The sequence below is a fragment of the Larus michahellis genome, chromosome 11, assembly GCF_964199755.1.
Source record: "Larus michahellis chromosome 11, bLarMic1.1, whole genome shotgun sequence".
Lineage (NCBI taxonomy): Eukaryota > Metazoa > Chordata > Aves > Charadriiformes > Laridae > Larus > Larus michahellis.
Genome location: NC_133906.1, coordinates 7924916 through 7952113, shown reverse-complemented (window position 1 = coordinate 7952113; position 27198 = coordinate 7924916). Strand labels below are relative to the sequence as shown.

General features: G+C 39.9%; 1 protein-coding gene across 1 annotated transcript; it reads left to right on the top strand.

Annotated features, from left to right (window-relative positions):
* The first annotated feature begins 736 nt into the window (after positions 1–736).
* Positions 737–12441, top strand: MAT2B (methionine adenosyltransferase 2 non-catalytic beta subunit). The gene is made up of 7 exons (XM_074603977.1): positions 737–893; positions 2114–2308; positions 3194–3308; positions 3607–3759; positions 6581–6774; positions 7744–7857; positions 8887–12441. Exons 1-7 carry the CDS (start codon positions 831–833, stop codon positions 9055–9057), a joined length of 1005 nt encoding a protein of 334 aa, XP_074460078.1. The 5' UTR covers positions 737–830; the 3' UTR covers positions 9058–12441.
* The last annotated feature ends 14757 nt before the right edge of the window (positions 12442–27198 follow it).

Genomic DNA, 27198 nt, shown 5'->3' with positions numbered 1-27198 from the left:
TATAATTACATGGATAGGGTGAGTACTGTAAGCAGTGATTGCTTTCTCAAAGGGTCCCTCCCCCTCCTCCTCCCTGGGATTTACCAGCTGCTTTTAAACAAAGCTATAGATAAAGGCAACTGGAAAATACACATTATTTTCTACCATTCTAAAAGGAAGATGAAGTAATTTCCATTGAAATATATTAACGGTATCTCTTAGCAGCCAAAGGAGGTAGTTCAGTCTAATGATAAAGTTTCACTTTATAGTCTTTCATTTTATGCAAATGAGAGATGGGGCTTTCAATGTGCAAACTTGTAATGCTGCACAGTGAGTGCCCAGGTGCCAGTGCACAGCTTGGGGCAAAGGGCGACTTTTTCCCTTCTCTCCATGAGGAAAGGAGAATCTGTAATTGGTCTGGACTGTTTCTCTGAGAACTGACACCTGTTGAGCTGGTAACTTTATATTTTGCCTGGCGGCGTGTCCGCGCTAAAGCACGTTCTATGCAAGGCTTTCACACCTCCTTTACCAAGCGCTGGCGGGTGACCTTCCGGCAGGCGGCACCTCTCAGCCTCTCCCTGTCGGGGCCGGCCGGGTCGCTCGCAGCTGCCCGGAGCCTCGGCTCTGCAGCGCTGCCGCCGGCGGAGCCTCGGCCGCCACGGGCCGCCGCCGCCCCTTTAAAGCCCCGCTCGGGCCCCGCCCCCCGCCACACCTCAGCCAATGAGCGCGCGGCGGCGGGAGGCGCCTGCGTCCCCGCGGCCCAATGAGGGCGCGCCCTGCCGCGCGGCGCACGGCACGTCCGCCCCCCTGCAGCGCCCGGCGGAGCAGCAGCAGGCCCCGGCGCCGCCGCCATGGTGGGCCGGGAGAAGGAGCTCAAGATCCGCTTCGTGCCGGGGCGCTGTGAGCTGGTGGAGGTGAGCGGCGGCGGCCCGCGGCGGGGCGGTTTTCTCCGGGTGCGCAACGAGGGTCGGCGGGGGCTCCTGGGCCGGGCCGCCCCTCCCGGGCGGTGGCGCCGAACGGGGCCCTGTGCTGGGTGCGGGGCGGCGGCGGCTCTGCCCGGGCGCAGGGTGGAGCGGGTCCGCTGGGGCCTGGTCCGGCAGCCCTGCGGGGAGCCCTCTGCCTCTGCTGGGGGCTGCCCGCGCGCTCTAGAGCTCCAGCGGTTTCGTATTCCCCTGTGTTATCTTTACGTTCATTACCGCAGAGACGTTGGTTTCGTAGCAGGAAGTTGTGTCTGTTAAACCCCCTTTAGCTGTTGACCCGCTCGATCCTAGCGGCCCTGTCGCGCAGGCGGCGCGGTCCTGCCGTTCCGCCCGTCGCTGCTGCCGCGGCTCGTTCCCGGTAACGTACAACAGGTGCAGCTCGTACCGGCTGCGGCTGCAGCCCCGGACCGTCACTTAAACGCGCAACGGCTTCTCCTCAGCGGCAGCGTGTGCGCCCGCCCCTCAGGCCGTGACTGGCGGAACGTGTGGCGGTTTGCCTGTGCCCGCCGTGGCCGTAGGTGCCGTCACGGCCGAGGGAAGGGCTCGGACTTGGAGTCGCTGCCCCGCAGTGACTTTTTTGCCGTCACGTTACGTTACAAATCTGTGTTCTACCGCAAGCTTCCGGTTCTCGTGGGCGTTCCTTAAAATTGATATTTTTGAGTTCATCGTGATTTTGTGAATTCTAGTTTTTATATAAAGCTTAAAAATTACTTGTATCTTGGTTTTCACGTTGAAATGCATCACATCTGCAAATTATACTCTTATTTTCTATTTGGTAGCATCTACAAAGTAATCTTAGATCTCATAAAGTCTATTTTTTAATCTTACAGTGTAAGATTGTATATTTTTATGTGAGTGACACTGCAGAGTACAATTCTTTTTTTATTTACATTAATTTTTATTCAGTATTGAACATCACATAAAGCAAAAGGAAATGGGATGCTGTGTTTTAAAGCTCAAAGCTGTGCATTTAAGTAGTGATATTCAAAATTAGTTGCTAAGACAGTATGTTAATATGTGTTCATTTGTCTGTGTGTGGACAGCTGTGAGGCAGCAGCAGGAGCTTCTGCAAACGGCAGTGGTGCATACTTCTTAAGAAAAAACAGCAATAAATAACAGCATAAAGAAAACTTTTCCTGTTCTTATTTCCCCAGGAAGATGTTGATATTCCTAGCAGGCGAGTTTTGATTACTGGTGCTACGGGACTTCTTGGCAGAGCTGTGTTTAAAGAATTCAATGAAAATAATTGGAATGCAGTTGGCTGTGGATACAGGAGAGCTCAGCCTAGATTTGAACAGATTAATCTTCTGGACTCTGTTGCAGTTCATGACATCATCCACGACTTTCAGGTAAGTTTCTGGAACATGAAGTAGACGGATCGGGTACTTTATACATCGAGGGATCAGCTGGCAGTGCTGTTCTCATACCGAGTTCGTGTGGCTTTAGTGGGGCTAGTGGGGCTTTTTGGCAGAGCTCTGAAAAGAGACATGGCTGTCCTTTCTGCCACATCTGGAGCGTAGCTTTGCTCTGCAGATACAGAGAGTTCTGAACTTTGCTATCATCACCATAGACAGGCTGCAGGTAACAGATGCTTGTGTCAGCACGCGTGCGTTGATAGGTGAAAGAGATAAATGTGAGTTATTGACATAATAATATGAAGCGGTTGAAGAATACTTGAATACAACAGCAGTAACCACATGTCTAGCGTGCAGTAAGAAGTTTGCTGGTTTTTGAATCTGATTTGCAAGGGGAATATGTAAAATCTGAAATACTTTATGGAGGGTGCCTAAATGGCTTTAGATATCTTGTTAACAGTCTGCATATATCAAATAAGTCGCATGTAAATGGCTTATCTAAAAATAGTTTGGTTAATATTTTTTTAAGTACCATTTTGTGTGTGTGAGATTTATACTATTATACCGAGTTAAAAAGAAAAAGTCTAACAACTTTGATCTTGCTGTAAAATTGAAGCTATTGAAGATCATAATTGCAAAATTAATAATCTTTTTGATTTTGGTATTCTAATATGAAAGCTTGAAGCAGCATGGTTCTGTTTTACTTCAAGGAAAACGTGCTCCTCACAATGCCACAATTAAATATAATATTACTGCTTTGATTACATCTCACCACTTAGTGAAATGCCTTTTTGCCCAAGGGAGTTCATCGCTAGAGTTAGGGTGCCACTGCAGTCTCTTTACAATGTTTGTTGTTTAAAGTTAGTCTTTAATTTCCAGCCTCATGTTATAGTGCATTGTGCTGCTGAGAGAAGGCCAGATGTTGTGGAAAGTCGACCAGATGCTGCTTCTCAGCTCAATGTGGCTGCTTCAGGGAATTTAGCAAAAGAGGCAGGTAAGGAGACCATCTAATGGGTTTGGTTTCTTGTTAAAATACTGTATTTATTTATGCAGGAACATAAATACAAATAAGTCACTCCAAGTGGTGAATGTCATTTCTGCGATCAGTGTGCAGTCGATCATTTTCTGTAGGGGTAGCATGTGTGCCTCTGTGAAGGATCAGTGAACAGACAAAGCAGTGGGAATGAATGGGGCTCGAAGCTGAGGTTCTTTGGATGTTTGTTTAAAGAGTTATTGGGAGTCCAAACAAGGCATGGATTAAAATAGACTATGCATAAACATTTTCTTCCTAGCTGGAGTTGGAGCGTTCCTGATCTACATTAGTACAGACTATGTATTTGATGGAACAAGCCCTCCTTATAAAGAGACTGATGTACCAAATCCCCTGAATTTATATGGTAAAACCAAACTGGATGGTGAAAAGGCAGTCCTGGAAAATAATGAAGGTAAGAATACACTCAGACATTTTTAATAGAGGCTTTCTATTTTTACTTAGTTGTATATAAGCTCAATAGACTCATAAGTCAGCAGTAAAGTTGCAAAACCATGGAAATGAGACTTAGAAAAGAACGCGATTAGGAGTCAGTCTTCTTGCTCATAAACGATTCCTATTGCTTATAGGTTGACTAAAGCTTTATTTCTTACTTGTTCCAATCTTCGTTTTTGTTACTAGTCTCTGCTGATGGACATCCACAAGCCTTTGTCTACTGTGAATCAACCATTCCTAAGGAAGGATAAAATACATCATCAATGTATTGTAACGGCACAAGCTTTACCACCCTTAATAACAGAGCTGCTGTTATTTAGGGGGATGCAGTGCAATTGTTCTAAATGTATGTTTACTTCAAGGGAAAAACAGACTTGCGATTCAATAATAATGCAGATAAAATTAACACAGGCTTTTGTTGTTACTCTTTAGGTTTTCTCGCTGATCTCCTGTTTTGCCCTCGTTACATAAGCCATCGGGCCATCCATTTCATTTCTACCCACCCAGCTTGCCACGCACATCAAATTCCTGCTTGTAACACGTTCCAAAGGGGTAGTAATATAGTTCTGGTTTTAAGCAACCATTTTTAAATTTTTTATTTAAATCTTTTCTTAATGAAAATTGGCATTCAAAATATACAAACATAATTTTAAAAAAAATTCTACTTAAAGGAAAAAAGCTTGGGACTGAACATGTTCCCTTACATTTAAAACTTACTTCTTGTACAAAAGAGAGGTTTGGTTGTTTCCAGTAAGTATGCTGTCAGTTTCTGTTCATGGGTTATAAAGAAAGAAGCACTTCTATTTTCTCACAGAATCTGAAGGAAACAATCTCGGTGCACTTACAGCAGAGGCTTCTGATATGTCAGTATGATGCCTGCACTGGGATTCTGCTCTGTCTAACCAGAGAATTAACAATTGATAAATTAGTGTGATGGTCTTTCAGTAAGTAAACACATACTATATTTGAAAATGATAGGCCTTAGGATAAGTTTTTCATTGCTAGTAAGAAATAGTCTTCCAAAAAAATACTTCGATACAAAGAGTCTTCTTTAAGTAAAAATCAATTTAAATTTAAAGTTATTCACTCCGCCTCGTACTTAAATACCATCTCTGAATTTGACTGTGGTGCTGTCTGCTCACTCTTCTAGGTTGGTAATGGAGATAAGGCTGCTCCAAATGGAAGTATGTGTGGGTATCTTGCTAGATCCTTCCCCCAACTCAGCGCTTCCCTTCTGTTTCATAACCTTTTTGAGCATGATCTGTCAGGCAGGAGTGGGTTGCAGTGGTGGTATTAGTAGCAGGCGGAATTTTGAGATGGTGCTAAGTAAGATGCTTGAAAACATCGGTTCGATTGTTTCATACAAATGTAAATATTTTACGTGCATTAGTCTTACAACCACTAATTTGCTAATATTGTATAAGGCAGAATTCAGTCTATCAAATGTCTACAGCTAAGCGAAGAACTTCCCTGACCATTTCTGTTGTATAATGCAAGAATCTCCCCAAGTAATGTGTTTTTTTGCGTATTTTTTAAAAATACATTTTTCTTTGGTTAGGAGAGGATACAAGTTACGTTAGCTATTCATGCTTATAAAATGAAAAAGTTTCAGTAGGCGTTCAGAACCATTGGTAATGAAGGTAACGCTCTCCAAGTCTCAGCTCTCTGAGGACAAAAGGCATCAGCCTTTTTCTCAAACAACGAATACTTCCAAAGATATTAAAAAAGAGATATTGCAAGCAGTATTTAAAGAGAGGAAGAACATATTTGTGGAGTGACCAAATAACTATTTTTTAGAGCAGCAGGAAATAAGTGTCATGTGGGGGTTTTAATTGTATTTGTTTTTCTTGTGTAGGTACTTCTTTTGGTTTATTTTTCTTCGAGAATAATTTGTTTGTTAGCCTTTTCTTTTGTCTTTCTAATAGCTATAACATTTTCCTACAGGTCTTTAAGACTTGCAATGATTTGATGACTTCCACTTCTAATTTAAGGACTGATTTTATTCTTTTTTTCTTTAAGTAAAAGTATCTGTATTACTTCTAATGAATTTGTCGTAGCCTTCTTGGATTTCCCCTCAAAGAGGCCTTTTGAGTCTCCATGACTGAGATAGACTGGTACAGTGTATTCCGTCATAAAATATCCTTCTCTTTGCACGTGTTTACTGTTAGTTTAATTTCTCAAATCGCAATCTTGACATCTAATATTGCTTACTACTGTATTCTGTGAACCTGTTCCTTATTGGCGAAGCTTTTTATTAATTCCAAGGTTCCTGTCTTTTTTTCTGGTAAATAATATCCTCCTTTACGCAGGAGGCTTCTGCATGCTGGACAAAAAAACTTTGTCATCGATGCCTCAATATGGTGATTTGTGATTGGTGGGAATTCTTGTTCTTGCTCTTACCCAGGAAGGATGGGGAGTGCTGGAGTAACCGCATAGTGCAGTTGGGTTTTTCTAATTTTTTAATTTTTGTTCTAACCCAAACAAGCTGTCTGTTCTCTCTTGCAGTGTTAATGAAAGCTTCTTAACTTTATAGAAATCAATGGCATAAATGAAGAAAAAAAAAATTATATAAACTTAGTGTTTATAAACTTGTAAAATTGATATAAATTAAAATCATATTCTGAGGGGAAAAATATTAATTGCATTTTCTTTGTGATTTGTAGATGCTTAATATCACCAGCATATTTCTTAACACTTCCAGAACACCTTTCAGGTTATGCTAGAGCATCCGTGCCTGTTCATAACAATGCTAATACTTATGAAAATAATCTTTCTTTTAGATGCTGCAGTACTTAGGATTCCTGTCTTGTACGGAGAGGTAGAAAGACTGGAGGAAAGTGCTGTGACTGTTATGTTTGATAAAGTGCAGTTCAGTAATAAATCTGCCAACATGGACCACTGGCAACAAAGATTTCCTACTAATGTCAAGGATGTAGCGACTGTTTGCAGACAACTAGCAGAGAAGAGAATGCAGGTAAGAATTTAGAGAAACAAGCCTTTTCAAGGTAAAACCAGTTTGAGTTCTTGGCTTTGTTTCTGAACAACTGAGAACTGCACATAACCTGCATTATTCTTTGCATTTCTGGAACACTGGGAGGGAAGGAAGAACTAGCTGTAATACTACGGTATCTTTACATGACAGTGCGTGGATATTCTGTGGATATTTGAAACAAAAGTGATGGGACAAAACCTTCTGAAATTTGTCATGTGTCTGCTAGTATGCAGGACAAAAATGCAAATACTTGACTTATTCTGATATGCCTTTCACAAATTGCCATTTTGGACTAAAGAAATTCCAGGGTGATTGAATGTAATTCTCAAAGATGCCCTTGTTTATTGTATTAAGAACGCTGAGGTGGCAAAAAAAAAAAAAAAGCCAGTGGACTTAAATACTTTTTTATGTTTATTCATCCCAGCACCTTCAGATTACCACCTCTGCGAGATAACAAAACTGACCAACCACCTTTATTTTTCATACATATAACTTTGAAAAAAATGAACCATGCATATACGGTGGATGTGGGACAATCAATTTGTTTGATAGGACTAGTACATGGTGTGCAGTTTAACATTCAGAATGCGTTTGGTGCCTTTCGCATTTGTTTTCGAGTAAGTGAATAGTACAGAACAGTTGAGTTCCTCCTCCCCAGCTATTTGACTTTGGTTAGTTGTCTGAGTCCTGACCCTCCTGTTAATTCTACAGCATATAAGCTGTTTGTGAAAAGCCAGGTCAGATAGATGTAACCCCAGTTTTCAGTCTCAATCCCTAGTCAGGTGTTCTCTGAAAATGCGCAAGACGTTCCAAGAATGTCAGTGAGGTGCTGTAACATGCCTTTCAGGATAGGATCTTGCTGGAAGATTCTGCACAATTCTTGCACGGGTATTGGTCGGAGACCTAGCTACCTGCTTTTTTTTCCACCTGTGTTTCCCGTTTCTTCTGTAGGACCCATCAGTAAAAGGAACGTTTCACTGGTCTGGCAATGAACAGATGACCAAGTATGAAATGGCGTGTGCAATTGCAGATGCTTTCAACCTGCCCAGCAGCCACTTGAGACCGGTAAGTCGTATGTTTTTTGACCTGTAGAAAGATGGATGTGCTTTACCATTTCAAGCAGTAGGTCTCATGCTAGCTATACAAGGAAGCTTCCTCTTCAGGAGGATCTGTGTGAGTATGTCTCTCACAGCAGATGTATTGCTCAGGACGCTGCCTGATACTTCAACGCAGGAAAACAACAGCTGCTTTGACCTGCTGAATTAGGAGAATTGTCAGCAACCAGTTTCACAGTCTGTAGTGTAATGGTATTTTTGCAAAACAGTTCCCCTTAGTCAGGAGTAAATTCATGTTTTTTGTTGTATTTTTGTCTTTAAAAAAGCTTATCTGTAAGAACTTTGCAATGTCCGGATTTATTTCTGAATGCATGCACTAGAGAACTTAAAATCATTTTTGCTTTGCTTAAAACACTTGTCCTTCAGTTTTATAGACACTTAAAAGTAAGACTACTCTTAAAGATATGCTGGTAATGGTCTGAGAGTACAGCATGTAAATAAGATATTATTTATATCCAAAATGAATTCCAAGGATTCTGAATTAGTAAAGGCTGGAACTGAAATGTGGCTTGGAAGATGGAGAGAAAAAGAATGGAGAATACTAAGTTAGTCTGATTTTTTTCTTTTCTGCCCAAATCTATTTCTCTTCAAGTATATTGATCAAGACGTGGTTCTGTCAACATTTTAGAGCATTTTTTATCTTGTGATTATAGTCATAGAGTGAAAACAGGAATAAAACATAGAAACGCATAAATGGTGAGCAGTAATTGAGTGAGAAAAATTTAACTTAAGACACTTCACGTCACTCTGCCTCACATCTCTTGTGTTGGAATGAAGTTAACCATAAAACAAACAAAAAAAACCCCAACCCGAAACCAAAAAACCTCCACAAAGTAGTTGAAAGGGAGTAGGGAAACATACCTTTATAGAAAGCTAGGAAAGGAAAACTTCTAAATGAGCACATATAAGAATAAATATTTTTCTGTCATTTCTGATAATTTGTTGGTGTGGTGGGGTTTTTCTTCTGTTTATTTTTTAGATTACTGATTGTCCAGTTGTGGGTGCTCTTCGTCCGAGGAATGCTCAGCTAGACTGCTCAAAGTTGGAGATGCTGGGGATAGGTCAGAGAACGCCATTTCGAGCTGGGATCAAAGAATCACTTTGGCCTTTCCTTGTTGACAAAAGATGGAGGCAGACAGTCTTCCATTAGTTTGTAACTTTTTTAGTAAAAGTATGGTATGTGGCACTTTTTTAAAAGAAAAAAATAGTTTTGTATGAGTGTTCTTAAATTGTGACATTTATCAGTTTTCATTTAATCAGGTAAACATATGGTCTTGCACTAGTGAAATCGTTAGCCTAAAAAAAAGTTCAGTGACAAAAACTGAGCCTATTTGATGTCATGGATCTTTCCTCTCATTTGTACCAGTCTAACTTAATGTCCGTTCCTAGCGGATTCTGGTTCTTTGTACCATTTGATGCTAAGATGACTCAGATCACTTGTAGACTTACTTTTGGCTGAAATACATTGTTGATGCTTAAGGTTCTGTGCCATTGTTGTATATACCATTTCCCTTCATTAAAAGACGTGGTCAGTTACTTTATCACCACAAATCTGAGGGTTTTGTTTTTAACTTCTGGAGGTGGTGTTCTTATGAAGTTGAAGTAGGAATTGTTAAATGTTTGTTTTGCTTGAGCTCTGATCAAAATGTTTTTTAAAGAAAAGTGAAACTTTATTTTTGCAATTATCAAGTGTACTTTTTATGCTTGAAATATTTTCAGAATGTTCTGTAACTTGAATGCTTGCAGCTTCATATTTGTACAGTAAGTTGTATGCATTTGTTTTAATGGTGACATACTAAAGCTAAAAGAGGGTTGGGAGGGTGGGGAACAAATAGTTTTGACCCGTTTTTTTTTGGGTGGGGGACTGGATTTGGGTGATTACTATTTTTTTTTTTTTTCCCAAGTAGGGGGTTGTTTGTGTTTTGTGTAAAAGCATGAAATATCTTCATCTTTCTCTTTCTTTTGGGTAGTATTTGGGATTGGTGAAATTATTGGGAGGAAGATGTTTGTTAGTCAATACATGTGAGACGGAGAGGAAAATTATTTCAAGAATTTGTAGCACTGTGGCTTCTTTTGCACAGACTCTCAGATCTTGCACTGATGTAGCTTGTTCTGGAACAGCAAAGTGCATGTGTTGAAGGTTTGCCTCATAATAGTGTAACTGCAATTGTCTAATATAAGCAAATCTTTAATCTGCTTTAGTCTAGTCCTTAAAGATGGACTCAGTAGCCAGGTAAAGTGGAGGAAGAACATGGTTTGCAAAGGCTAGCTTCCTTCTGAACTTGTAGAATCAACACTATAAATGTTCTGAGATTGCCAGCAGATCATTAGTAAAACTAGGAAAAGCTGCATTTGGATGATCATTTATTTTTCTGAGGTTGAAATGGAGGGGGAGGGAAAGATGTTCAGCTTTTAATTTAAAAAAAAAATAGGGGGGGATGAAACAAAAATAAACCAACTGAAGATCTTCTAAAGGTCAGCTTTATGTTCAGTCATTTAATTTCCAACTGGCATATGCTAAGAGTTCATAATCCCAATACGTTTTTAGTCTGAAGTCCTGATATATACATGGTGACCTATTTCCAGAATGACAATAAATATATATTGGCAGCATGAGAAACAGTTGTTGATTTGTTCTTTACCATCAGGATTTGTTGATCTAAATCATAAATATTTGCAATTCTTCTTGAAATCTCTCTGCTCTTTCAGTGACTTGCCCCTCCTGCCCCTCCTTAATTGTGCCGCTGCCTTGGGAATGTGATAAATGTACACCAAAAAAAAAATACAGGAGGTTTTGAAAACACGAGCCTGAAACACCCTGTGCCTCAGTGCTTGATTAAGAAAATTCTGAGTGCATCCTCTCCGCTTGCAGGCAGCTAAGTTTTTATTACATTTGACACTATACTCTTTAAAAAATCACAGTAAATTTAAAACTGATACGAAAAATAGGGGATAGAGATAACAAAAGCTACAAGAAGACAAAATTTTAAGGAGCACTGAGGTGGACAGTAGACTTGCAGTTCCATTGTGTGGAGATTATTTTTTTTTTTTTTCCTTGACATACACAATCAGAAGTGACAGTATTTTATTAAAATCAAGTAGCTAAATAATTCTCTAAGTGGTTCTCTCTTTATCTCATTTCCATTTTAAAAACGTGGGAAAATACATTAATATTTGGAAGGCAGTATATGCCATTCTGGATTCATTGCTGATTTTTGTTAAGCTGTGCTCAAATTGCTTATTGCTAGATCCACACAAAAAACCCCAAAACCACGTGGATGTTGCAATACTGACTAGCTCAGTATCCAATTCTGTACTTTTTTTTTTTTTTTTTTTAACAAAAGGGGCTTCCTTTCTATTTCAGATGATGCAAAACTGTCTCTTCCACCTACAGGAAAGTGCTCTGGCCATCCATTCCCTTCAGCTGGTATAATTTAATTGTCACTGCAAACAGAGCAGTTGGACCAGGAAGGAAAAAGGAGTTCTCTCCTAAACATAAAGCACTTAATAGGGATGAGTTGGGCATTTTACTGGAAGGAGAGAATTGGAATTTTGAATTTTTCTCACTGAGCACTTCTTAAAATCTACATTTGCAGAATCATTTTTGTGTTTAGTAAAATCTACAATTGTTCAAACAGGAAAGGGTGGTTTAGGGAACTCAGCATTCTAGATAACATTTTTGTATAAGGCGTTGGCAGTATGGTTTAGTGTTACCCAACTCAATACTTAATTTTTCCACTTAAAAAGAGGGTGAATATATTCATTTGAAAAAGAAGTGTCTAGATCTGGTTACTGGAGTAAGTTTCAAAGGATGACAGTACGATTGGAAGATACAAAGATGACAAGAGATGTATCAAAAAAGTCATTTTCTAAGTTGCACTCTTGAATAGTTGGATGACCAAAGATACAGAAAAATCAAATCTTAAGGCAACAGGAGTTTTCCCACTTCCTGCTGCATCCCTTCCACAAAAAGTTGTTTAGATATATTCAAGGGCATATTCAATGAAAACTATATTCCCAGCTAGACCGCAGTCCAAGGGTCTTGTTACTAGGGCTTTCAAAAATGTCTTGGATGCAGTTTTGACAACTCTAAAGTTATTTTGAGGTGTAAGGGAAATCAAACCTAAAAGGTTTTAAAGTAGGTTCTCACTGACTATAACTGGGTTAAATGGGTAGCTCCTTTCATTCATCAACTTTTACAGCATGGCTCAAAAGTATAACCTAGACTGAAGCCTCACTATTTAATCCTTTTGACCAGGAGTTTTGGGGTAATTCTGTCTAAATTCTGGCAAGGTGGTCATGAACATCAAGCTGTCATATTAAATAGGTGGTAAGTCCCAAGATGAGATATTCAATCCTTTTATATATATGTGTTTTAAGATCTGGATTGTGTGTTAAGATCTGGATTCTGTTCACACAAATACACATTTTATTGCAGTATGCTAATGATTAAGTTTAGCAATCTATATTTATTTAGCAATGTATTTTCCATTTTGCTCCATATGTAGTCTGTAAAAATAAATACCAAACTCCATCTGGCTATCATTCTTTATTTTACTACCATAATTTGAAGGCTGTGACAGATTACAAAGGCAAAAGGCAAGTATGTTCTTAAATGTCACGTCTGTTTGCTTCATAGTTTTCCAGCCAAGAAAAATTGTTCTTAATACTGAAAGGTGAAAATCATAGCTGTTACATATAGTTACAAAATCAGTTACAGTCTGTCATCTTTGACAAAAATATTTAAACTAGAATACAGAAACAACAGTTTCTCTTACCTTTTTCGTACCAAGTCAAGAATAAGGAATCATTATTTCCAGGGTTCCAATAGGAAATGAAAAATTAGTTAACTTTGTCATTCCTGTGAAGAGAAGACTACCGTTCGGTTATATCTTGTCAGAGGGGATCCGCACCCTCAGCATCCCCCCACCATAAAGCAGAGAAGAAGTTGCCCTGGAGAATGTAGCCTCCAAGATACTTTATTACTAGACAGACACCTTTAATGACATTTCCCTCCTTTGGTTATAGAGATCTAAGAGAGCGCTATAGATATTGCAAGAAGACAGTGGAACTAGTACGGTAATTTTCCAATCACTTTTAAGCTATGTTGCTGTTGAAAGAAATGGTCATACTCCTCCTTTTTCTTCTCTGGCTTTGTGTTTTTGGCTCCATGGCTCTGTAGGTATTTGTGTCAGTCAACAAGAGCCCAGGACCTGTTTGGGGTCAAAATCATTGTGATTGCATGTCTGCACACAGTCTGTGTGCAGAGCAAAAAATGGCTTCTTTTACAGAAGCAGTGCCAATTTCTGACAGCTTAGTGATTGTGAAAGTATGGCATTACAGAGTCAGTCCTGCTTGAATCCTCATTCTAGGGTTATTTGATGTTTATATTCATTTATTCACTGCTCTCTGTCACCTAAGGGGATAAAGAAAGAAAAGTCACTGGTTTTAAAGTCTCATTTTCTGTGTAGACTGCAAAGAGGCACTTCACTTTTTATCTTCCTGGCCTTCTAAACCCAAAGGATGGATTTTTCATGAATGAAATGAGGTTTTTTATCTCATCTGGTCTCTTCTGATTTATTTCTACATAAAGATGAGATAAACAACATACAGATTTGTCCCTAAACTGAAAGTAAAACAAAGTTGAACTTAGTGTTTTATAAATGTTTCAGATCTTTTCTAAGTCTCCCCTATTGTTCTAGAATAATACAATATTGGAATTAAAAAAAAAATTAATACAACCTATTTACTTCATTTCAAGAGAAATATAACTTGTTGACTTAGTGTTGTGCCCTTCCTCTATCTTCTAAAGCTAATTTTATTAGCATGGGTTCATAGCAGTGATACCTGTTAATAGCTGTGCACAGAGAAGAGTTCCATGTAGTTCTTCAAACAGTGACAGAAGTCTGTTTTTAAACTCAGTACTTTCTGGTTTATTGCTGGGCTGAGGCACTGCAGAAAGGCTGTCACTGTAAACCTTCACAAAGTTGTCATTCTGTCCACTTGACTCCATTTTGCTGTTAAAGTTTGTTGTAAGTAACTAAAGTATGGATCAGTACCAAAAACGGCATGCCTCTCTGCTTGTAACGGATAAACTGAAAACCCACCAGGGAAAGGTAGAGAATTCTTATTAGACCAGTGGTCTTGAAGCCATGAAGCAATATCTACTACCAATTTCCCAGAAAGTTGGGCTCCCACAAGTTCAATAGGAACCTGACATTTTTCAGGAGTGAGTCATTTGAGGAAATTTCTTGGCTGTTTTGGGAAGCACTAAGGTATAAGAAGTGTTTTGCTTTCCAGTAGAAGCTCTGTAGCAGAAGTGCCAGTGATGTAATCTACAAGGGCTTTTGTGCACAGCTGGACTTTCATGCCCATCAGTTTATAAAACAGGCTGTTGCCAGTTTTTTTTCAAAAAGAAGCTTTAAACTGTCTCCTTGCAGTCTAAACTTCCAATTTGCTATGGATTTTGCATAAAAAAAATCCAAAAATAAGAAGTAAATGTCTGAACTTGCTAGATTCTCTTACATTTTACAATTTATTATTTTCTCTGTTAAACACTGAAAGAGAAGTAAAACTGATGTAATAGCTCTATGTACCCACTCTGCTTTGGTACTCTGGGATTCATAGTTTATGGGGAGAAAGTGAAACAGGAAAATCAGATAATGCATTAAATCCTTTTGGTTATTGACCCTCATTTTTGCAAACTTATGTGAAAATCTCTAGGAAAACACCATTTCAGTTCAAATTTTTTAGCTTTTCTCATTTCCTCCTGTATATTATACTGTAGATTTCAAATAAAACCGGGTTGTCAGAAGTTGGTGACATTTCTCATCACACAAAAAGAAACGTAAGTTAGAAAATGGCAGTTTGGCATTTTTCCCATCTTCTGGCTGCTGTCTGGAAGAGGATCTGGCCAAGTGATCAATGCACCTGTCAGTTCCATATTAAATTACTATAGCAGAAGGAAGGCAGAAGCAATTTGCACCAAATGCTGCATCCCTGAGCAAAGGAGAGATGACATTCTGATATCCAGATCACTGCACTAGGCTACAGTTGTTCTGTTGTCCACTCAAAACTAATATACTGATTTGTCAAGTTGTAACTGGCTTAGGATGCAACCATATCAGTAGCTTTTCCCTCCCATACCCATTATGGGCCTTTGAGAAGACGCGTTTAAAAGGCTGTTGTGAAACATGGGTACTACAATTGAAGCAGTGGGGTTGGGGATTTTAATGTGTGTATTTTATAATGAGAAGGATACCGCTCAAAGAACATCTCAAATTCCGTGAAATACCGTGAGCAGACTACTTCATAAAATCCAGTCATCTTGGTGTCCAGGCTTTCTTTGCTTCAGTATTTGTGTAATGTCTTAGTTAGTTCTTAATATAGACTCACAGAAATTCTTCATTAAAAATAATTCCTATGAATGAAGTTCTTCTGTGTGCTCAAGCTCTTAAGAACAGCTGAAATAATTCACTCAGCCTTGCTTGACACGACCCACCTGGAACAATATCACATATACATAAGCATGTGAACTCACTGCATTCGAGTCTTCTGCTACAGAGGTGAATATAGGTACCTGGATTAGGACAGCAGGCTGAAACCAATTTTTCGGTTGTTAATATCACAAGAAATAACTAAGTCTGTTAGGGAGGATTTCCCCTGCTCCCAGTATATGCTTTGGAGGGACCGCATGTCTATTCAGGAGGCTCAGAAAGTATGATGGCATGCAGGCTAACTCTTGCTCCAAACCATCCTAACGTACCTTTAGGAGCTCCATGGTGACCTGTGCCTGTGTGGCATCTGCCAGAGCAGGCAAAAAGCAGGACAAGCAGTCAGTGAGGTATGAGGGCAGAAGGGCAGACAAGGATGCCCACAGGTATGCTGCGATGCATGGACTGGTGACAGTACTAGAAGATGCAGAGCCATGAGGATTGAAATGTTCTCTGTGTATGTTGGGGGCAGGAACCAAAGTTTCAAAACAGTATTTCATTTTGCTTTAGAATTTTCCTCTCTTTGATTATTGGCTGCAATAACACGTCAAAATGGACAATCCAAATTTAAATCTAATTTACTTCCTAAATGAAAAGAGAAGACTCATTAGTGAACTGTGACAGACCTGCGCGTATCTGTCAGGTAACTTAATTTCAAATTATATCAGTGATTCCTGACCTAATTTATGTGAGCTTGACTTAGACTAACTCACTAATGACATAAATTACCCAAGTTTTTAACCATTGTGTTCCCACATGCTCAATAATTAAAAACTCGATATTCTTTTTAAGTAAGTGGCACATCTTTAGTTAAGCTGTTGGTTTAATGTGTTAACTTTACAACCAGTTACTCACATATAAAAATGCTTGGGCATCTCCAGATTACAGTGCAACAGGAGCTTAGATGAATTGTATAATAAGATAGAAATATACAGCCTCCTATGATAGACACAGTTTTTGATGAGATTTCGGAGTTCAGAGCTAAATTGAATGGTAAGCTTAGCACTTGTGGGACCTTAAGTTGCAGCTTTGGGCTCAGCGAACTTTTGGCTTTGCAGTGTTGTTTGTTTACTTTATAACTCCTATTTGCCTGAATTTGTATTTAATTAAAACCTTAGAGAAATGAGACTCCTGTCTGAAATGGCTTCTTTATAATCTGAGAAAGGGCTCTCGAGGAGGATAGGCTGTTTTGTGACACTAACTCCCAAAATAATGACTGTTGTGTAATGTTATAGGGCATTTGCCAGCATGAAAAATTGTCCTTAATAGTTGAGGAAAAAGAAAACGTCTGTAGACAGCAGGGATTAGGAATTACATTAGCAAAACTATTACAGAAAAGATTTCTGTCTGTGCTTAATGTTCCACTGATTTCACTAGGGTTCCTTAGCATGCTTACATTTAATCATAGGCATAAAACTTTGAAGCATCAGTGCTATTAAGTATCTTGATGAGGGGTGAATAAGGATACAGATGGGCCCCTTACAAGTGTTTTAAGTTTTGATAGTACTCTGTTGGAGTTACTGTAATTCATATGATATCAAAGAGTGGAGCAGTTAAGTTCTTTTTATTGCAGTCTAGGAACTGGTAGTGATGGCAGAGAGTGTAATCACAGGGGCGTGGACCTGATCAGATCCCCAAAGCCCCTGCTCCTACCCCAGCCCCAGTGACAATTCTGTACTAATAAGAGTGTGTGCAGATAGGGCTTGCACTGCATTTTATGGCATTGTTGTGTTGGTAAAAATCAATGGAGCGGCTAACCAGCTTGTAGATTTTACTTTAAAGAAAAGAAACCTGTGAAAGCTAATTTCTCACACAGTAGCAGAGCAGAGAAATTAGAGAAACATTTTCTAGGAAAAGGTCCTCTTGTACCAACACACACGCTTCTACCGTTTGAGCTAAGAGAACAGCTTAAATGGTCAGCAGTTGTGACGATAGGCTCTTGGTCCTTCAGGCTGGCCCATTGCCAGAAGACAGAAAAGACACATTTGGCCTATATGTCCAGGAAGAGCTTCTTTTGAACCTTCAAGGCTGATGTACTTTCAACTCCTGGTTGTACCTAAAAACATTTTCTGACCTCCTGCTACCCTCTTCTTCCCTCCACCACCACTCCAGCACACAAATCTTTTTAGCCATCAGTAGGAATTTTAATTGCTTGGAGTTTCTGATCCTCATTTTACATATATATACTTTATTTGCCTGCTATGTTTGATGCACAGCTTGTTGTGTTTGCTGCTGCTGTCTGTGTGTGAAGTTTCCAAAACAGCCCTGTACTTTACAATTTCAAATACCAGGTTCTGTTCTTGACTGTTGATTCAACCAGTGTATTTTTATTTTTAACTCAACAAGTGAATGGTCTAATTTTCAGAATTACTGACCATCATCTATTAGTGAGTGGCCTGGCAATTCTGAGTCATTAGAATATAGGAAAATCAAGACAGTAGTTAGTTTGGTTGACTCAGGAGATCTAAAGAGGTAGCACAAATATCCCATATAAGTTCAATTAATTCAACAGTAATGTTGAAGAACTCATCTCTGAGGCAAATGCCAGCCCTGACACAGATACTGGACAGACAATGCCAACTGCACCATTTCTACTGTGATGAAAATGGTGCAGTTGTTACTTCTCTGTAACAGCTGGAAGAAACAAATGAGATGAATCTATGACTTGGGGGAAGTGATGGAGGGCATGCTCAACAAGTCTACAGATGGAACCAAATCGTGAGGAGCAGCTGGTATGCTGAAGGGCAAGGCTGCCATTCAGATGGATCTAAACTGTCTGCAGGAATGGACAACCGGGACCTTATGAAATTCATCAAGGACAAATGCCAAGTGCTGTACGTGGGAAGGAAAAGCCCTTTGCAGTTGATCTAGGCTGGAGAACAGGTCTGCAGGAAAGGCCCTGGGGTCCTGGCAGACAGGGAGCTGTTGAAGAGTTGTTGAACAAGAGACAATGGACATAACCTGAAACATGCGTGGTTCAGACTGGACAAAATGAAAGCCTTTCACACCATGAGGACAGTTGGGCACTGGAACAGGTTGCCCAGAAAGGCTGTGCAGTCTCTGTCCTTGGCAATTTTCAAGACCAGACTGAATAAAGCCACCCATTCTTACCTCAGAGCTGACCCTGCCTAGAGCAGGAGATCAGATTAGAGTCCTCCTGTAGTCCCTTCTGACCTGAATCATATGACCCTATAACAGAAAAATGTTAAGAGAATTAAGAAAATGTAGAAATAACTGAAACATTATTTTATATTTATAAGCAGCAAATAGCCAGGGGGAAACTCATTAAGAAAAGATGAAGATGAATGACGCTGGCACTGACAGTAGCCTAAATGAATTTATTTGGCCCGTTATTCATAGGAAAGGCTGAAGAAGGTCAAATTCTGGAAACTGGAGTGAGTGAGATGTTAGAAGGTTTTATGATTATGCTGGAGCAGACAGGCAATTAGAAGTATTAAAAGCTGACAAGGCACAAGATCAAGATGAATTATATATTTCTGTATTGTAGCAGCAGTGGCAAGAGAAAGCACATGCTTTGCAACAGTGGAGCTTCAAAGATGCGTGCAGGTCTGAAGAACTCAAAATGAACAAACATGCCCTTATAGACAAGGGGGCTTTATTTTGCCCAAGTTCAGTTTCCACAGGAAGATAGCAGGAAGGGGAGAGTTTGTGAAAAGGAAAAGGAAGGGTCCAAATGAAAGCAAAACATGTTCCTTTGTGTGACGTTCTGGACATTTTCTCAAAATAATTAATCTAAACTGGAAATCAATGGTCTTGCAATAGTTTTACCGTTCCTTGCAAGAACAGGCAATACAGGGACACATAACCCTGTGGGTGACAGCAGCAGGTATTTTTTATCCTCTCCCAGGTGTGTGAACATGAAAGAGGCATTATGAAAAGCTGCTTGATTCACACAGCTGAAGCAGTAGCTTCACATTGTCTCCATGAAGACCCAGAGCACCATACTTCCTGGACTGTCAGGGACTATACTTTCTCTGATTAGCTAAAGGTAAAATAAACAGGAACCAATTCCACGCATGACTGTTTCAAGTCTTTAGTGGATAGTTAACTCCTATATAAATGCAACTGTGTACACTGATGACAGTGGTACACAAATGCAACAGATACTAACGAGAAAAAACCCATAAAGGGACAGTGAAAGTACAAGATAACCAGTATCCATAAATAATCTATCTGAAAACAAGTTAAATAACATTAGCATAAATTAAAATATACTGAACTCAGTAACTAAAATATTTACATGAGTAATATTCATCTTATCTTTTCATGATAATAAGATGTAAATACCCATGCTGAAAGAGCAAACCTCTGTCTTACAGAGATATGTCATCATACTGAGGTGTAAGCAATGTTCAACATATTATACAATTTTCTTTTACAAAGGCATTTCAAGGCTGTTTGGGAGCCAGGCACTGAGTGGAACATGCAAATACCTATCATACACGCTAAGTCCCTAACCATTCTGCAGCATGCAGTGCTTGTCTTAATTTACACATCCTTTGTAGTTCATAAGGGTACTGTTAATTTCAATCTGACTTTCAAAAGCACAAAAGGAATATTATGTATCCAGTCAATGTGAACTAGATGCATAATACCTATTTGAACCTTTACTTGTACTTTTGACATACCCTCTCTTCATTATCTATTCATTGCAATTAAGTGGGGAGCTTTGCACAATGTCCTCCTCCCTCCTGCTGAGAACTGTTCTAGTATATTCTATCAGGAAAAAAGTACAGTTTCTTCAGCTTCTAGAAACCTGATTCATCGAACTGTGACCGCAGGGGCATCCCTGGCAAGTGCCTGGTTATCACACAGACCTAGAGACTTCACTTATGGAGGTTAATGTTAAACTAAGGCAGATGAAAGGAAGAGAGCAAGTTAGAAACAAGAAGTCCAGACAAAACAAGGGGAACTCTGGAAATATTGTCTCTGGGCCCCTCACAGTACAGAGCAAAGGACTCGTATTTCCTCTTCTCTCTGGGGCAATACATGTGGAGTTGGATGGAAGTTCAGCAAAATATTACCCTCTGTATTCAGTCTTTATTTCTGTTTTAGTTTCAGATCTCAGGTTATGATTGGTCTCTTTTTTGTTTGATATTTGAAGAGGACTTCCTGTAGGAGAAGGAGATATGTAACAGAGAAGGCTGAGAGTAAGGCAATAACTACTAAGGACAATATAGGAAACAGAAAGAATACTGAACAGACATGAAAAATGCAAGAGAATATATTTAATAGTAGAATGACATGCTCGAAGATACAGATTTAGAACATGAGAGTATATTGCAGACAGATGGCAGGGCCCTGAGGGTGCCGCTGGCCCTGCAGCCCCTTTTCCCTGGCCCTGGCTGGGTCTGCCTGCAGTGCAGGGTCAGCCCCAACACACCACAGCACGCTCTAGGGTCAGGCTGTGATCAGAGGGGAAGAGCTGTGTGGAGGCTTCCCGTGCCTTTGCCCCTGGGTCTGACTGTGGTTACCCCACCGTCTGCTTTCCTTGCCTGGTGTGGAAGGGCTGTGGCCAGCGGATGAGGAGCTTGGCCAGCTCGTGGGCAGCTCTTTCTGCTTCACCCTGACCAGGGAAGTGTTAAGGAAGGCGCTTTCAACTTGTCTTTTGCAAATTGTCAGGCCGGTATGAAAGGAAAAGCCTCTAGGCTGGGTGAGAGTAGAGACACATAGCTTAGAAAGTTCCCTTCTCAAGTCTTAGTGGTGGCTATTTTGACTTTCTCTTCAGAAAGTATATATTTTACTGATAATTTATTAAAGGACAAAGCATGGCATTAGGTACCAGTGAGCATCTAACGGAAGCAGAATGACTAGAAGATTGAGAACACTGCAGGCTTGTAAAACCGATATCAGTGGCAGCAAATACATGGAGAGCAATTATGCACACAGAACATTTAGATATATGTAATTGCTTAAGGGTTAGTCAGCATGGACCCTGGAAAAGAACATTAGGCAAGATAAACGTGCTTGCTACCTCTAAGTAGGCAAGACAGAGACAGTGGGTATCATCTATCTGGGTTATCGGGAGGGAGGGGAAAATTTCTTAATCCTACATAAACCAAAAGTGGACTTATATTCAAAGTCCATAAACATAGCTTGAGAAAAAATAGCTAGCGGACTGGATTATGGCAGGTAGAGACAATAGGCATAAAAATCATGTAACATTTTCATTACAAAAATTCTACATGAGATTTTCAGAGACTGCTTAGTGGACTCCTGAGGCTTTGTGTTTCTATTGCATCTAAGCAACCCCTACTGACTTTAGTACTGTCCTAATATAACCTGAGTCACTGTAGAAGTTTCTATAGCGGTGGCTTGATCCTGTATTCCCTTATGAGTATCTACTTTCACAGAAGTTAGGAATAGAGGAAGGACTCCAACTTGGCATGAAGGACCCCAGTAGTACTTAAGTCACCCATTTTAGGATGTGGTGGGATGTGTTAAGACCATGTATTGCATTAACTCAGGGATAGAAACCACTGGAGACAGGAAAACTCTGTGGCTCCATTTTCATTTTCATCTCCGGCAGCCACTTATGACTTTGCTTTTATTCTACATGAAAAATTTCAGAACTTTGCTCAGCAGGGTCATTTTCACCTTAGAGTCCTTTGGCTGGGCTGGAAAACTCAACTCAGATTAGACCCCAGTGGGTTTTTCATATCTTCAGTTACAGCTATAGTCGGTGCCCGCCTAAGGCCTGTCCTGTCTAAGGGCTCTCCTATTTAAAGCCTTACTGCTGGCAGCGCCACCACTTCTAGAAGCATCCATCACTCCTCAGGGGGAGCATCCTATGACTAGAGCAGCTCTAATATTAAAACTGAGATAACTTCAAAAGCTCCTTTTAATTCTGCACTGAAGGCTTCACCCAGTTTACACAGGGAAATTAAATTGGTCAGAGTAACTTTCATACTTGACAGCCTCATTTTCTAGTTCTCAAGGACGAAGTGAACTGTTTCATGGGGGCTTCTAACATTATGAGAAAATGTTTAAATAAACACACCACCTGCATCTCGCTGGCCAGATTTTAACATTGCAAGCACTTCTAATCAAATTGTTCTTCACAATTACTTCCCCGCATGAAGCTACTTTTTTGTACAGTTCCATCCTCGAGCCTGAGGCCTAAGTCATCTTTACCCCTTAAACTGCATACCAGCAATTACTTTAAAAAGATTAATTCCACAAGGTGAGGAGTTTTTTTTTCCATTTTTCCCTTCTAAGAATGAAACCTCATAATGTGCACTACAAACTACCTGCACAAGAGAGATGTAAAAGCAAAAAACAAGCCCTCCGCCGCTCCCCTCACACCGCCAGGCCTCCGCCATTTCCTCCTCTCCCTCCGCCCCCCGCCGCGGGCTGCGGGGGGGGGGGGGATGGTTCTAGAATTCAAAATGGCGCCGCCGGCTGAGGGGCGAGGACTGCTCTGGAGAACGTGGCAGCGGGGGGTTGAGGGCGTGGCTGCAGGTTTGTGGTGTGTGTTTTGGTGGTTTGTTTGTTTTTTTGTTTTTCTTTTCCTTCTCCTTACGTTTATGTTCAGGACTGCTGTCTTCTTGATTTTTCGTAAGCTACCGAATCTTGAGAAAACTTCAGGAGAAATCACTGTGCTTGTTTAGATGCTCTGGGCTTATTTTTTTTTTTTTAAGTATAATGATTTAAGCTGCTTACGTAAAAGGAGTCTTGAAGAATCTCTTTTTTTTTCTGATCTTTTAATGTTTCTGACTTCTTCAGGTTGTAAAATGAGTTGACTGCTGAGGTGTGACGTTTATGTTTTTGCCACACATTTGCTACTGTAACCTTAGTAACTACTGAGGCTGTGAGAGGTTCTGTGGGGACTTATCTGTGCCCTTAAGTGCTTGACATACCTTTTTTGCTGTAAAAAACATAGCTCTTGCAGGCATTCTAGGTAATGCATGTGCTGTTCTGAGTTGTTGTGTTCTATGGCTGCAAATATGTTTTTATCGTGGTTTCTAGTTGGACCATCTATTTCTGTTGGCGGTGGGTTACGGTAATACTGCTCACGGGTATTTTGCATTAGCATATCATCACACTCTGCTTGTATTTTCCTTTATTTAGATCGGATGAATAAAAAGAATAAGATTTCTCAAGAATTTCACTGAGGCTCAGGGTCATCATCTGTGTCTGCATGGCAGTACCCAAATACAGTCTGTAGCAAGTATGAAGGTTCTTACTGCTGCAGGTGATGTGCATGAAGACTGTGAGTGAAGTGTCCAGGTGGTAGTTACACTCTTTACAGATTAAGGCCAAGTCTTTCGAATACATGTATGTTTTGGTTTTGTGCTGGGAAGAGGTTACAGAATGGAGAGTTCTGAACATCTTCGCCTTCAGGTGGGGAAAAACCCCCATCTCTTTTCCTTGGCCTTGTTCCTGAAGGTAAGTGCAACTAGGAGTCATCTCGATGCCTACAAAAAAGATAGCTGTTTTTTGAGCATGCTCTTTTTCCCTACAAAAGGAACAAGCAATGCAGTATAGATGCTAATGGCTTCTAGTAACGCATCAAATAGCGCGGCTTAATATGTGATAATGATGTGAACAGCCTGTTAACTACAGTAGGGTGTAGTTTGTGTAAAGCTAGTGTTTTTCAGGACAAGTGAGCTACAGATGCTGGCTTGGGAAGAAACCTCCTCTACTGCCTAGCCCCAGTGCAAGAGCAAGCACAGCTATTCCTGGAGGAGTTCACCAAGCCTGTTCTTGAGACAGCCTGTTCTGGAAAGCATACCATCTTGTTAAATGATCTGTTCTCATGCTTAACTAATCTATTGTAAGAAAGGTGGTTTTCTCTGTGTGTGTGTTGTGGTGGATTTTGTTTTGGTTTGGTTTGGTTTTTTTTGAGGAGAGTGTGTGTCATTTGTGTCGTTGTCTTTTTTAACTTAAATCTCTGTGTGCACTGCCAAAGAGAGTAGGTGTAATAGACTTAAACTGAAGCAAGGCAGCGAAGGTTATTTGCAACAGCCTTTCCTCTTTGAGCATTGCTAACTTCTTCAGTGTGTCCTTGGGAGCTGTGGTGTTCACTTTGAATTCGAAGGGTCTGTCTGAGGCTGAGAGCCCCTGCCTGTAACTACAGCTTTCTCGTGTTGCTGCTGCAACAACAGTGGTAAATGATGAGGGTAGTATATAGGAAAATTCCCACGTTTTCAGAAATGAGAAATTTGCTTCCGGAGTTGTTTCTCTGCAAAGGTGCCACAGGAGGTCAGTATTGTCCCATGTAATTGCTGCTCTGGTTTGTCAGCTTTCTCAGAACAGATGGCACATTTGTTAAACTTCATTGAGTATATTTTTTCGTTTATTGAAGCGTGAGGGAAGTTCATGTTTGCAGGTAGAAGCAGATAGGTAGTTAAAAATTTATAATGTTTATTATTTCTCTGTGTGTTTATATTGATGGAAGCAGCAAAGTAGCTGATTTATCTTCATTTGTCAATTTGATGGACACATGCTAATGGTGCAAGTAGGACATTCATTTCCCCTCTGATATAATACTTGTAGAATAGATGATATTTAGTTGATAGTGTGTATGCATCACTTGCTGGATGCTACCTGCCAAGCCTGTCATTAAGATTTCAGGTGCGTTTTAATATGTGAAGGTTAGAACGGCTGGAGTCAATAGGATAATTTTTGGGGTGTGTGTGTGGAAATGTGTCTGCTTGTTCCTTGCATTGAAAAGAAATGCACCTAATCCAGTAATGCGCTTTTCACCCCTTGTCTTTGACCCTGACATACATGTTGGCGTTGGAAATAAAATTCTGGCAGTTTTGCTTGGTTCAGTAAAAGGCAAGTTTGCAGAGACAGACAGGAAATCCATTCCTACTCTGTAGATTTATCACAAAAATGCCTAAAGCAAACAGCAAAGTTAGTTTGCTTTACTGGAGACAAACTCACACCTTTGCTCTTTCAAAGACCCTGTTTACAAGTTAAAGCCATGGCTCAGTCTGTCTGTCGTCTTAAACTACCAATCTATAGGTGCTGCCTGAAGGCACTTGCAAAGAAAAAAATTGGGAGATATCCTGCTGCTATCATGGTCTAACAGAAGCGCTTGATGTTCTGAATATAGAATGTGTTCCAGTAGTCTGAAAGCGCGGAGAGCTGAAGCTGAAATGATGGTACATGCGTGCTGTCACCAGCAAAATCTGATTGCTCTGCTTAGGAAAAGTCTAACTGAAGTTATCCAGACCAATACAAATCTTTCTGGTGCAAAATGCATTCCCAATAAGCCTATTAATGGGTTATAGCATAAAAAGATTTCAAAAAGGTCAGTTGAAATGACTCTTTACATTATCTTCCTCAAAGGCTCTGCCTATGCTTGGAATAGAGTTGTGTTTGAAAGTGGTGTTGAGGCACAGTTTGAGTTCAGCTCTTGCTGTTCCATTACGACAATGATTTGGCAGCCTGGCAAGAGCTTGGATGAGGTGTTAGAAGCTATGTTTTTCTCTTGGAGGAGGAGGGGAAGGGTTTTACTTGTGTTATATTAGAACAAAGTGCTGTCTGGCACAGGTACTTTGAATTTTTTATTTTTTTTTTTCTTAATATGGCTGGTTTTGTGCTAAAAGTTCTTTTGTGTCTTGGATGACGTGGAATCCATCTTGAATTGCTTTTAAGACTGTTTTCAGCATGGCTTTCCTTCTCAAAATAGACCTGATCTGTATTTGCAAGGGACAGAGTTAAATAAAATGATTATAGATTATGCAACAAACCTAGCAGTACAAGAGTGTTATAAGCGCATAGTAAGAAATTGCTGCTGTCACAAGGTGGTTGTGAAAGTGCATGAACAGAAGGAAGAAGGTGATGAAGGAATAAAGTGCAGATTTGTTACACTGGCTAGAAAGTGAATGCAACAACCTTGTAGTATAATTGGAAATAAAAGCCAAGTATTTTCATAGTCAATTCTGTACTCTGTTTGCTGGAAATGATGGATTTATCTTTAGGCACTCTGAAGAAACAGTACGTGGTGGTTATTTGTTAAGAAAGCAGGTAATGTGTCAGTTTTCCACTGGGCACTGTTGTTGGTGCAATTTCTGTTGTGAAGTTCCATTTTAAATATAGAAACAGATATATTAAAAAGAAATAAAACCTCCTCATTTCCTTTTCTGTCTAGGAAAATGCTGTTCATGTTTTTCTCACTGTTGCCTCTTTCCAGAAGCTGTTATTATGGTTAATAAAGTAGGCACCATAGTGTGGTGAAAACTACCAAAAAGAAGAAAAGCTACAAAATTCTTTTCCATGGAAGCTGGTGATGACTGCTTCTTGCTTCGTATTGCTTCGTTATGCCTGCTTCTACATCATCACTTGCTTGTGTGTGTGTATTACATTCTCAGTTATGTCATGGAATTTTTCTTTGCATTGAAAGATCACCTACAAATATAATGGGAATGAAAGAGTATTGTTGCAATGCCAAATCTAAGCGTTTGCTCATGAATAGGTGCCTTATCTTCAAAATCCTCTTGATGGCACTGGAGCCTTAGATATATATGCTCAGAAGCCCTTTATTTCGGGTACCAAATCTTATTATCTGGGTTAGCTCATCTGTATTCAAAAGATCAATGTTGCATTATTACAAAGATCCTTTCAAGTGTAAAAAGGATGGCACTTCATTACAGAAAGTAAAAGAAACTAATCAAACTTTCTTGGTGAAATCATTGACTTTTTTTAAGTAAAGGGCAAATTTAAGAATTTGAAAGTCCAAAATGTAAGAGTCTTACAGTTGAGGCTCTGTGCTGCCACTAACTTAAATCTGCTGTAAGTCAGTTCTTGGATTTTCCTGTAATGTG